The sequence below is a fragment of the Brassica oleracea genome, chromosome C2 (assembly GCF_000695525.1).
Source record: "Brassica oleracea var. oleracea cultivar TO1000 chromosome C2, BOL, whole genome shotgun sequence".
NCBI lineage: Eukaryota > Viridiplantae > Streptophyta > Magnoliopsida > Brassicales > Brassicaceae > Brassica > Brassica oleracea.
The window spans coordinates 36878611-36892829 of record NC_027749.1 but is presented as its reverse complement, the minus strand read 5'-3'; the positions used below and the strand labels follow the sequence as shown (position 1 = coordinate 36892829).

The following is a 14219-nucleotide window of genomic DNA, read 5'->3' as shown; positions in this document are numbered from 1 at the left end:
TTTAGACTCAGAACTCTCGGCACTTAGAAACTCTGAGGCATTATTCTCGACATGCTCTGTTTCCATGACTGGCACCCGATTACTAGACGAACGTGCACAAACAGTTCGATCTCTTGGTTCACTCTTGAACTACGTTCGGCTTGATCCTCGAAAGGGGTACGTAGACAGCCTTTCATAAGGTTCAGTCCGAATTCAATCAAAAACCTTTTATGTATTTTCTTCGTCTTTTGTTATCGAGCTGCGAGTCAACTAGGTTTGAGCTTTTAGGCCGCTAGAACTAGGTAACTGGCTGACAGCCTTTGCGGCCAAAGCTTTTATGATCTCTTGTAATGATCGTAACGCTCAAACGCGAATTCCGAATAAGATCTACTTTGCTCTCTTTTCGATTTCTTATACTTTATCGTTGTTATTCTTGTGTTCTGATTGCTTGGCGTGTGGTATTAGCAGATATCCGGAACCTCTGGGAAATTAGGGTTTTCCTAGTTTTCCTTATTTAAACGGAAATCGACAGTGCGAATTTCGGTTCCCACATCCAAGGTTATTTGGGAATCAATGAAGAGGAAGTTTGGTGGAAACGAGAGGTTGAAGCGGTCTCTCCTGAACACATTGAGGAGAGAATTTGAGGTTCTTACGATGAAGCCAGAAGAGAAGATCGGTGAATACTTTGGAAGAGTCATGACAGTCTCAAACAAGATGAGGAGTAACAGTGAGGACATGCCGGACTCAAAGATTGTTGAGAAGATCCTCAGAACCTTAACAGACCAGTTCACATACGTGGTGATCTCCATTGAAGAATCAAAAGACACCAGAAGCATGTCTATCGATGAACTACAGAGTTCTCTTGCAGTTCATGAGCAGAAATTCAAGAAAACCACACATGAGGAATAAGATCAAGCTCTCAACGTCAGAGGCAGAGGCAGAGGATCATACCGAGGAAGAGGCAGAGGACGTGGCCGAGCCTTCAACAAAGCTGTGGTTGAATGTTACAAATGCCACAACTTGGGGCATTACCAGTATGAATGCCCTAATCAGAAGCATGAAGCACACTACGCAGAGATGGAAGAGGAAGAAGTGTTGCTCATGGCGTATGTTGAACTGCAAGAAGCAAAAAGAAGTGACGCTTGGTTCGTGGACTCGGGATGCTCAAATCATATGTGTGGAAATCAGAAGATGTTCACAAGCCTGGACACCACGTTCTCTCACACCGTCAAACTTGGCAACAATCACAAACTGAACGTGAATGGGAAAGGAGCGATGAAGCTTGTGCTGCAAGGAGTAAGTTACATCATAACTGATGTGTACTTTGTTCCTGAGCTTAGGAACAATCCGTTGAGCGTTGGTCAACTCCAAGAGAAGGGACTAGATGTACTATTTAAAGGTGGAGATCAAAAGACGTGCTGCATCTTTCATCCCACAAAAGGAAAAATTGCAGAGTCGATCATGAGCACAAACCGTATGTATGTGCTGTTCACTGAGACTTGTAGCAAAACAGAAGAAGAAGAGAATTGCTTCCAAGTCGATGCTACTGGGAAAGCTGAGTTATGGCATCAGAGGTATGGCCATCTCAACTAAAAAAGTCTCCACACTCTTCACAACAAAGACATGGTCACGGGCTTGCCTAAAGTTGAAGAAGCAAAGAAGGCGTGTGAAGCTTGCTTGAAGGGGAAACAGCACCGCGAACCATTTCCAAAACAAAGCTCAAGGAGTATTGGGGTTATTGGCGTTAATGGGGTTATTGTAAGCTTATAAAAAGCATTTGACGTGATCAATGTAAGTAATCATTTTGAGTGCAAACACAAGAGTTCTGAGCTAATATTACAAGGAAACGGTGGTGGTGGCTGCGGATACGGTGGAGGAGGAGGTTATGGTGGTGGTGGTGATGGGGCTTGTTACAAGTGCGGAGAGCCTGGTCATATGGCGAGAGACTGTTCCCAAGGCGCGGCGGCGGCTACAGAGGCGGCGGCGGCGGTAGGTTCTGAAATCAGATGCTTCCCGTGAAATCAGACACTTAATACCTCCTTCCCGTGAAATCAAAGCTCAAATCCACCATGAGATTTAAAATCTGTGATGGAATCTGTCTTGTTATTTCCCATATAATATTAGTTTTTGTGAAATCTGTCTTGTTACTTCACGGGAAGAGAAAGCTCATGAGCTCTAATGGCCATTCTTGGTTTTTTTGCAAGTCTTGTCCTTCTTCCTTTGTAAATATTTTATTTTTCCCTAAACCTTTACAATGTGCAGAAACATCCTCTTGATTCAGCCCCAAACGTTTTTAATCTTACAATTTATCCCAATTAAATATTCTGAATTCGATTTGATTTCATAAATTTTATTACAATGTGCAGTAGGCCTGGAACTTTTATCCGAGATCCGGATTCGATCCGTAATCCGATCCGGATCCGATCCGAAAATCCGGATATCCGGAGGGGCCGAATCCGGATCCGGATAGTAAAATGCTGGATCCGCCAAAGCCGGATCCGGATCCGGATATCTCGATTTTTTAGTCCGGATATCCGGATCCGTAAGTTTTATTAATAACTATTTCAAAAATAGTAATATCTATATATAAAAACTAATTTTATTTAATATATTTTCAATTTTATAATAGTATATGTAAATTTTATGTAAGTTTTGTAATTTTATACATAGAAATAATTCAAAACATTATATATTTTTTTTGTTTTAAATTATTGTTAATATTTTATATATATTAATATTATTATTTTTATTTATTTTAAGGATCCAAATCCGGATCCGGATATCCGCCGGATATTACAATTTTTAGAAGGATATCCGACACCCTGATATCCGAGAACCCCGGATCCGGATAAGGATAGTAAAATTATGGATCCGCCGGATAAGGATCCGGATCCGGATACCTTAAAATTCCCCGGATACCCGATCCGTTCCAGGCCTAATGTGCAGAACTCATGATAAATTTATTCATAAATTTATTATGATTAATGAATTTTATAAATCTTTATTGCAATTTAAGTTCCTCGAATGTTTTTTTTTATATTTTTTTGAATAACTTCGATGTTGATATATTATTTAAGAACTAGGTGATTTTTCCGTGCTCATGCACGAATATAAATATTTATAAAGTAAATATATTATAATAATTGATTCCTGCTTACTTTTAATTTTAAATTAATTTATAATTTATATGCATCATTTATATTAATAATATTTGTTATTCTATATATTAAAATTTTGATTAATTTCTTATTTGCATTTAGGTGGTTGTTATCTTAGATCTGTAAATATATGTTATGAAGATTATGTATAACTTAAGAGATATTGTGCTTAGAATGAAATAAAAAAAATAAACTAAAGTGTCTGATTCCAAATTACATAAATTAATATAACAAAACGATAATATTCTCAAGTCTCATGCATATATATAAATTTTACAAAAGAACTAAATTGTAACAGTTGGTTAATAATTTATTTTCATTTTTAATATGTTTTGAGTTGTCCTATGATTTAGATTTATAAAATAAATTACTATTCTTATAAAATTATATATTCTTATTGTAGTTAAATCTATGATTTTAGATATAAGTTGGATTAGTCGAATCATTCATGTTGTGAGTATATTGAGTTACATATATTCTTTCAAATTCAAAATGAAGTATAATTATTTTTTATTACAATTAAGTCAGATATGCATGTATTTTCATAATATTTATCAAACTATATGTTGATGTTTTTTAAGAAAATATTAGAAAATAAAGCGACGATCAATAGGAGTTACATGGGTAAGTAGCTAATACATTTTTTAAAGCTCATGTACACATACTATATCAATATTTACAATAATTAAATTTTTTTATAAATTTTAAATAATTTTATGCTTTTGATTTATTTAATGGAAACTGAAATGTATTTTAAATAATATTAAAAATGAGAATTCAGATTTGCTTTGGTATTTTGATTATGATTCTATCAAGTTCCACAAACATAAAAACATAAAATTTAAAAGCATATTTAATATTAATAAAAAAATAACTTTAATATTGATAAAATATAATATATCTACCTCATTAAACTATTTTGTAACTATTTGATCAACAATGTTTATTTTAATTTTTTTTTAGTTCTTTTTTAATATCCCTTAAAAATAAGCACTAAGAAAATGTGATTGTATTTAAAAATAATATTATATAAGTAAAATATAATTTATCGATATTTTTTTGCTGTAATTGAAAGATATTATAGTCAAAAAAATTTATGAAAAATATAAAAAACATTTCAATATTAATAATTATAAAATATTTTTAGACAATTGAACGTGTATCAGTTTATGTTACTTAATTATTTTACGTAATCATCTAAGAAAATATATAGATATATAAAAATATTTTTATTACTTTGAATTTTTTACTATTGTTTAAATTATGTTTTAAAAGAAATAATATTTTTGTTTCTAATATGAAGATTATTTGTGTAAATTGTTTTTAATGAAATCACATTATATAAAAATTTATAATTTTCATCTAAGAAAATTTAGATATAAAGACAGTATTTTATTAGTTCAAAATTATATTTTATGTTATTTAAAATATTTTTTAAATGTAATATTACTATTTTGTGAACTTTCCTTTTTTATGAAATCATAGTATATATACATATATTTTCGTTTTTCAATTCTTTTTTTTTAACTTTATAAACAATTTCCTTTTTATTATATGTGTATATTTTAGGATTTTTTTAAAAGGAAACTAAATAAAATAATAAATAATAGTATTTTAATATAAGTTAATTCATTAAGAGTATCAGTGTAATCAATCATCGTGAGAGTTAACGTGAAAGCGACACATAGGAAACTGACCTCTCAAATAATATTATAGAGATGATTATTTTAAACATTATTTTTACAGTTTTATTTTATATATATTTTATAAATTTACATAAAAGTAATGATTTATTGTTATTGTTTAAAGAAATCTAAAATGTTTTTTAAGTTACATTTTATATTTTTATATTATTAATTTACAAAGTATATTGTTGGTATTTTCTATTAATATAAATGAATATCACTTTATACATATTATTTATATATCTTATATAGTATATAAGACGCCTAATCTTAAACCCTAAACCCAAAACCCTTAACCTGAAAAAAACTCGAAATCTTTAGCCCTAACTCATATATTCAAGACCCTAAACTCAAAACCTAATGTAATTCAAAGTAAATCCTAAACCCTAAAACTCAAAACTCAAAACCGTAAACCCTAAATCAAAAGAATAATTAAAAAATATAAGAAAAAAAAAAAGAAAACGATAATAGCTACGACCCTTTACGTAATGCATAAGAGTCTTATCGATTTATCATACGATATTATGTCTACGATCAATATACACCTTGTGATACGATATTTTTCAGGGTTAGTATTAATTTATTGTACCGCCACACTATTATTGTTATTCATTATACACCTTGGAAACCAAAAACCCACACTATTAGTGTTATTCAGTCACCTTTATTGTCTTATTACTCTCCAAAACCCTAAATTAAACATTTTATATCTTAACCCCTAAACAATAGACTCTATATCCTAAAATCAAAGTGATACTTTGAGGCTATCATAACTCCAATGTAGTGATACTTTGAGACTCTATACCGTAAACCCTAAATCAAAAGAATAATTTTAAAATATGAGAAAAAAATAAAAACAATAATAGCTACAACCCTTTACATAATGCATATGATTCTTATCGATTTATAGGTTGGTCTTAATATTATATTATGTCTACAATCAATATACACCTTGTGATACGAAACTTTTCAAGGTTAGTATTAATTTATTGTATTGCCACACTCTTATTGTTATTTAGTATACATCTTGGAATGCAAAACCACACTATTATTGTTATTCAGTCACCTTTATTGTCTTATTACTCTCTAAAACCCCAAATTAACATTTTATATCATGACCCTTAAACAATAGACTCTATATCCTAAAATCAAAGTGACACTTTGAGTCTATCATAACTCCAAAAACCTAAATCCAAAATTCAAAACCTAAACCAAACACTAAACAAATTCTTGAAATCGTATTTAAATTCTTTTCCTGAAAATGCAATTTGTATTGAACAATAAAAGTTATTAATAAAGTTACAAAAAATAAAATAATAATAATATAATTTATTTAAAAGTAGATGTTATTTCATTGTGAGCACTTGATATATTATTCACAATGTAAATGTTTATTTTTAGACTAATAAAATAAAATAAGATCATATTCTAGAGTATACATTAGCATACCTAGGAATATCGACAAAAGAACAAAGTAAATAAAATTGTTCAAATTTTGAGATACAAGTTGCTAAGGGTAAGTGTTTAAAGTTGAATGTATTTTTATGGATCCATTACATATCACACAAGAAGCAAAAAGAATAGAACTATGTTATACATATCCAAAACATCATTTGACAAAAGAAAAACCCTATACTTATATCATGAGCTTTATGTCTTACGATCTAAAATCAAGCATTAAAGCCTAAACTTTACATCATAAATTCCAGTGTACACTAGAGCTTATACTAGTGTACGTTGGTGTACACTAAGTGTATGCTCCTTTGTACACCAGATATGCATTATGATGTAAGATGTAAGCTCAGATGCACACTAAGTGTACACCGGAAAGTGTACACCGAGAAGTGTACACCGGAAAGTGTACAGCGGGAAATGTACACCGAGAAAGCGTACAATGGGAAGTATACACCGAGAAGTGTACACCGGAAATGTACACCGGGAAGTGTACATAGATAAGTGTACACCGAGAAGTGTACACCAGAATATACAGTGGAAAGTGTACACCGTAAGTGTACACCGAGAAATGAACACCGGGAAGTATACACAGAGAAGTGTACACCGGAAAGTGTACACAGAGAAGTGTACACCGGAAAGTGTACACAAAGAGGTGTACACCGGAAAGTGTACACCAAGAAGTGTACACCGGAATGTACATCGGAAAGTGTACAACGAAAGTGTACACCGAGAAGTGTACAACGAAAGTGTACACCGAGAAGTGTACACCGGCAAGTGTACACCAGAGGTGTACATACGAGTGTGTACATCGAGACTGTACACTCTGTAACTTTAATTTTGATTGATTTATTACAATTTGGCTCAATAACTTTCAGATTTGCAACCCCTATTATGTTAATTTGTTTTTATAAAAACAATTGAAGTCTTCGTCGTCGTTTCTTATGTCGACTTCAATCATGCTCCTTTACAACCCTTATTATATGCAAATATATGTGTACAAATAATATAAACACTTAAATGCAAAACTATGTGAAAAATAAATATTTTAAACAAAACAAAGCTGTTAAAACTAATAAACAAATAATAAAAGAAACAATTTATTATTTAAGAATAATCATCTTAAACATTATTTTATAATTTTATTATATATATATATAAATATTATAACTTTACATAAAAGAAATGATTTATTGTTATTATTTAAAGAAATCTGAAATGATTCTTTAAGTTACATTTTATATTCTAATATTATTAATTTACATTGTATTTTTTTTGAAACACTGTTTACATAGTATATTTTTAGTATTTTCTATTAATATAAATAAATAATCATTTTATACATATTATTTTTATATATACGGACGTCGAAATCGTAACTCTAAATCTAAACCCTAATCACTATAATTTAAATCTTAAATCCTAAACATAAACTTTGAAATTCTAAAATCACTAAACTCTAACCCTAGATAATATATTCAAACCAAAAACTAAACCTTATACCTTAACCTAAATCCCATACCTTGGACAATATACTCAAAACTGTAAAACCATACATTAAACCCTCAACCATGATCTTTAAAAAAACTTGAAATCCTTAACCATAAACCATATATTCAAGATCATAAACTCAAAACCTAAAGTAATTTAAAGTAAGTCTTAAATCCTAAAATTAAAACCGTAAACCTTAAACTCAAAACTTTATTCCCTAAATCAAAAGAATAATAAAAACAATATGAAAAAATAAATAAAAAAATAATAGCTACGACCCTTTACATAATACATAGAACTCTTATCGATCTATAGGCTGGACTTAATATATTATGTTTACGATCAATGTAGACCTTGTGATACGAAGTTCCTAGGGTTTGTATAATTTTTTGTACTGCCACACTCTTATTGTTATTCGTTATACACCTAGGAAAGCAAAACTATACTCTTATTGTTATTGAGTCCCTTTCATTTCTCCCTCTTCGAAAACTCCTACATTCTCAACATTAAGAAATGAAAAGCTATGCTTTAGTTTTATTGTCTTACTACTCTCTAAAACACTAAATCAAACAATTTATACCTAGTTGTTCTTGGGTTCGCCCCCAAAAGTGAACCTGTAAGTTCACCAACCAATAACATTTTGTTATTTTATATTCAGCAGTATCCTTTAAAAAGAAAATAAATAATAAGAATTTGCTAAGTTACATTACGTTTTTTAAATAAAAAAGGTATAAATAAATAAAAATAATAGTAATTGCAGCAAAAAAACTAAACCCTAAATCCTAAAAACTTGAACCCTAAACTCTTAAGTAAACCTTAAACTCTTCGATAAATCCTAAACCCTAAATCGTAAACACTAAATCTTAAAAACACTAAACACTCAATTTCAAACCCTAGCTCCTTGAATAAATCCTAAACCCTAAGCCATAAATCTTAATCATAAATCCTAAACCTAAACTCAAAACCTTATACGAAACACTTGTCCTAAACCTAACTCTTAAACTATATATTTAAAACCTAAACACTAAACCCTAAATTCAAAACAATAAACTAAACCCTAAACACTAAACCATATACAATATATTATAAGCCCTAAGATCTATGCCATATACTCTAAAATCAAAATTAAATTGGGGCGTGTAAACCGAAAAATGGACACAGAGAATTGTACACAAGGAAGTGTACATCGGCAAGTGTACACATGAAAATGTACAACGGAAAGTGTACACTAGAGGTGTACATACGGATATGACTTTGGGGCGTGTAAACCGTACACACTCCAATGTACACTTTAATTTTAACTTTGTTTGAATATTTTAGTTAAATTGTAAAGCTTAAACAATATATTTTTTTGTAAATTTTGACAAAAATTTCTAAAGTGAATAAAATTCTTCAAAGTGAATAAAAATGAGAGAGAGAGAGAGTTGTCATTAAAACACTAAACCCTAAATCTTAAAAACTGAACCATAAACCTTTCATTGCTCTCTTTTTGAAAGCTCTTACATTCTCAACATTAAGAAATGAAAATCTATGCTTTAGTTTTATTGTTTTACTACTTTCTAAAACACTAAATCAAACAATTTATACCGAATTATTCTTTGGTTCACTCCCAAGGGTGAACCCGTAAGTTCACCAACCAAAGATCACCAAGCAATAATATTTTGTTATTTTATATTCAGTAAAATAACAAAATAATAAGAATTTGCTAAGTTATATTATATTTTTAAATAAAAAGGTAAAAAATAAATAAAAATAAAAGTAATTGCAGCAAAAAAGGAATTTTTCAAAAATATGTTTAATGCTGTCATTAAAATACTAAACCTTAAATCCTAAAAACTGAACCCTAAACCCTTAAATAAAACCTAAACTCTTCGATAAATCCTAAACCCTACATCGTAAACACTAAATCTTGAAAACACTAAACCCTTAATCCTAAACCATAAATCCTTGAATAAATCTTAAATCCTAAGCCATAAATCTTAATCATAAATCCTAAACCTAAACTCAAAACCTTATACCAAACACTTGTCCTAAACCTAACTCTTAAACTATAGACTCAAAACCTAAACACTAAATCCTCAATTCAAAACACTAAACTAAACCCTAAACACAGAAAGCCGTCATTAAAACACTAAATCCTAAAAACTGAACCCTAAACCCTTCATTGCTCTCTCTGTGAAAGCTTCTACATTCACAACATCAAGTGCCGTTAGCTATGGCGATCACTTGTCTGATCTTGATTCAACAGAGAAACGTAACCTAGTGTACAAAGAGCGTCTATTTAGTGTACACCAAAGCATACATATCATTGTATACTATAGTGTATACTAGAGTGTACGATGAAACGTACACCTAGTGTGTGCAGAGAAGTGTACACAGTAGTATACACCTTAGATTTTGTTCCTTGTGTACATTCCTTTGCATATACTAGTGTACACATGAGCGTACACTTAGTGTACACCAACATATATCAAACGTATATCTAGTGTACACCAGAGCGTACACTTAGTATACATTAAACATACACCAATAAATAAGGATAAGTTTAAAATGGATGGACCATAACCTTCACATGTTTCTGGTCATAGTCAAAGCATCCAAAGTTGTGATGTATGTTTAACCATAAATCAAATACTATAAATTCAGTTTTTAATATATATCCTCAAACCTAAATCCTAAACCCTAATCTTATGTTTTTATATATTTTATAAGTATATTTGAATTTTTCAAAATAATAACAAGTTAAATTTAATTATTTAATTTACTAAAAATTGACATATATTAATTATTAATATAATATAAATAAAATAAAAAATATATATATATATATATTTTTTTAATTGTAATTACATAAATATGAAATAAACAACAAGCTCATGTTGCATCATATAATCATCTTTCATCTCTCTACTTTTAATATATTTTAAGATTGAATGCATATTATATATTCAAGATCGAAGACACCTAATGTACATCTAGTATACTTTTGTATATTAAGCCCAGAGCCATACTCACCTTCCGTATAGTTCTGTATCGTAATGTATATAAAAGTGTACACCTAATGTACACATGAGCGTACACTTTGTGAATACTTTAAACCCTAATCATATATTTTTGATCCGACGATAATACAATACACCGGAACATGTACAATGTATTGTACACCGGAAAATGTATGTACACCGGAAGTATACACAATAGACATTAGTGTGTACACCGGAAGTATACACATGAGTGTGTACACATGAGTGTGTACACCGGGGCGTTTACACTCGAGCGTATACTAGAGTGTACACTGTAATTTTAATTTTCTTTGATTTATCTCAAGTAAAATAATTAATAATATCATTCTATATCTAAGTAGTTATGAATATAAATTTCCTTTTTAGATATTTCGGGTTAGGGTAAAAACATTCAAGCTTAAAAAGAGAAATACAAAATAGAAATACCCCTTAGTTTTACTTCTTTTTTTTTATAATCTAGGTAATCCGGACACCTCGGAGGAAACCCGACTAGCACCTAAGTACACCTCCAAAGAAGACATTCTGGAGAGCCGCATTTTTCACCCCATTTAAATTGATGGTGGCCAGCGGGATTAGAACCGGGGCCCGTATTGAGGCAAAAGCTTCCCCAAAACCATTGGGCCGTCCTCGTTTGGTTTAGTTTTACTACATATTTACATTAAAATGCCATTGAAATATTGATTGAATATATATTTAAGTATATTTGTATTTTCCTAATTTAAATAATAGATTTAAGAATTTAATGTATTTTTCTAATCTAAATAATAGATTTCTTAAATCAGATCTTAACCAAAATAGATTTCTTAATATATTTTGTATTAACATATTAAATATTTTAATATTTATCAGTAATAAATAATAAAATAAAAAATCACACATCATAATCAATTTATATAACATATAAATAAAATATAAAATTGGATAAATAAAAACATAAATATAAAATAATTTATTCGTATATTTTTAGTATAATGCTTTCATAATATAAGTCAAACTAGTTATAATAAATGATTTGTTTATATGGTAAATTGTGATATAATAGATAATTAAAATAAAAAAATATAATTATTCAAAGTAATAAATAAAAATTTTATTTTATATTAACTATTATGTAATTCATTTTAATTTACATATATATATATATATATATATATATATTATACTGTTATTACAAAATACGGTCATGTGTCAAACTCTAGAAATAAACGACGATCGCTCAAGATTATTTTTCTTTAACAAATTTATTTTAATAGAAAGTATAGTTCCAAATATGTTTATATATTTTATGTATTTATAAATTTTTTTTTTTGTTTTTAAGGGATGCTAAAATTTTGGAATTGGAAAAAGTTATGACCCACTTCTATATTATTTTAATTAGAAATTTTAAATTTTATATCAGAAAATTTTATTCAACTTTTAATTTTAATTTTTATTATAACTGCAAAAATTAATTTAAAATCTAAATTTATGTTTAAATATTACAAATACATCAATTAATACAAAAAAAACATAAAATAAATATCGGTACGAGGGATGATCAAGATCTAGTTATTTATTAATAATAAATGTCAACAATTCTGAAATAGTCAAACTTAGTTAAATAAATCAAAACAACTGATATTGGTGTTATAAAATAAGGGAAAAATCTATATCTTTATTAGAATAAGAAGCCCTTTATATAGGGAATTACATAAGTATGAAACCCTAATACAATATGGGCTAGGAAATACAAAGACATAAGAATATGGACCTTCGAATATGAGCTTCCACCAGACCTTGGTTTATAACACTCCCCCTTGGAAGATCATCTCCGAAGTGGTTTGTAATACGCTTTGGATGTTTCCCCATTAAAACCTTACGAGGAAAACCCAATGGGATAAAACCATGGTGAAGGAAAAAGAGTAAAACACGTATTACTCTCCCTGTTGAGTACATCTCTGGATGTCAGTAACGCCTTAGTAATTAGATCCACAAAATCCTCGCTTAAGTGAACTTGGACGACCAAACAACCTATATCACCAAAATAATTTACCCTTTTTCGGGTAGGTTAGTATCAAGTGGACTCAAGTCTTTAGTTCCTTGTAGGTAACAAAAATATGTATAATCCCGTTCTAGTGCCTTTGGGTTGATCATGAGCTATATCTGGCTAATATATTACGGAAAATTATTTATCTAGCCTTGTATGGCTCGCCAAATCCGTCAAAACTTTATGGCACTTAGACATGACATTTCAGGACCAAGGATCTCTTCATTTTCTTCATTAGGGCTGAAATTATATTTTCTAAACTGAGAGACCTTATAAATATGAGACTTGTCAATTCGTAAGCTTAGTCCATATCAAACTTCTTGAGCACATTATTTATGTATGTCATTTGATGCATAAGGATTTTCTTTTCAAGGTGCTCAATGTATAATTCAATATATAATCTTGTTTTCCCAAAACCTTTCATGTTGAATTCGAATTCTTTCTTGATGTGTTTTATCTTTGAGAAATTTCTTCAGAGGTTCCTAGGATATTCAAGTCGTTCATATAAAGATATTCAATATTGTTTTCGAGAACTTGATGTGTTCGGTAGTTCGATACCCTCTGGAACTTCCACATAAATTTTGTTATCCAGTGGACCATATATATATGTATTTTATTTGGCAGACTTATAAGGAATAAGAATGTCGTTGCATCCACCACATAGGAGTATGTCTCCTTTATAATTGATTCCAGATCTTTGTGAGAACTATGCAATTTCGCCATTCTTATTATGTTTTCTTACCAAAGACTTACTTATGTCCAACTGGTTTGACTACATCTCTTCTCTTAAGAGATTTCATATACCACGTCTTATAGCATTATCAATTTGCTTAATCAATTTCTCTGAGTAATTTCCCTGAGTGCACTCTATGATAGACGTTGGTTTCATGATCCTCGCTTTTGTCAAGCGCTTTTGTATTCAAATATTATATCATCATCGACGTCGATATTATTTGTGGGAACCGAAATTCGCACTGTCGATTTCCGTTTAAATTAGGAAAGTAGGAGAACCCTAGTTTCCCAGAGGTCCTGGATATTTGCTAATACCACACGCCAAGCAATCAGAACACGAAACGAGAACAATAATAAAATAAGAAATCGAAAAAGAGAGCAAGATAGTTCTTATTTCGAATCTGCGTTTGAGCGTTTACAATAAGGTAAATGCCTGGGCTACGAGAGCTGTCGGCGATATTCCTATTTCTAAAACCCTAAGACGGCAAAAACCTAATTGAGTCGCAGCTCAAATAATAAAAACAGAAAATTGCCTAAAATCGCTCTAAGTGCTAAGTTTGCTGTGAAAAGTTCTCTTCCATGCCTCTCGCCTAGGACTCATTATATACTGGCTCCAAGATCGGTTTACGCGTTTCCTCTTCTACCCTTAAGCCGCCATAGCATAAAAATGGAG

General features: G+C 30.1%; 1 protein-coding gene across 1 annotated transcript; it reads left to right on the top strand.

Annotated features, from left to right (window-relative positions):
- The first annotated feature begins 1602 nt into the window (after window positions 1-1602).
- On the top strand, window positions 1603-1998 carry LOC106324128 (cold shock protein 1-like). The gene is made up of 2 exons (XM_013762151.1): window positions 1603-1737; window positions 1801-1998. Exons 1-2 carry the CDS (start codon window positions 1603-1605, stop codon window positions 1996-1998), a joined length of 333 nt encoding a protein of 110 aa, XP_013617605.1.
- The last annotated feature ends 12221 nt before the right edge of the window (window positions 1999-14219 follow it).

Coding starts and splice junctions, on each gene's coding strand:
- LOC106324128 (XM_013762151.1), top strand. CDS start 1,603: ATGGTCACGGGCTTGCCTAAAGTTGAAGAAGCAAAGAAGGCGTGTGAA. Junction 1,738..1,800: donor TTGGCGTTAATGGGGTTATT/GTAAGCTTATAA, acceptor TGCAAACACAAG/AGTTCTGAGCTAATATTACA.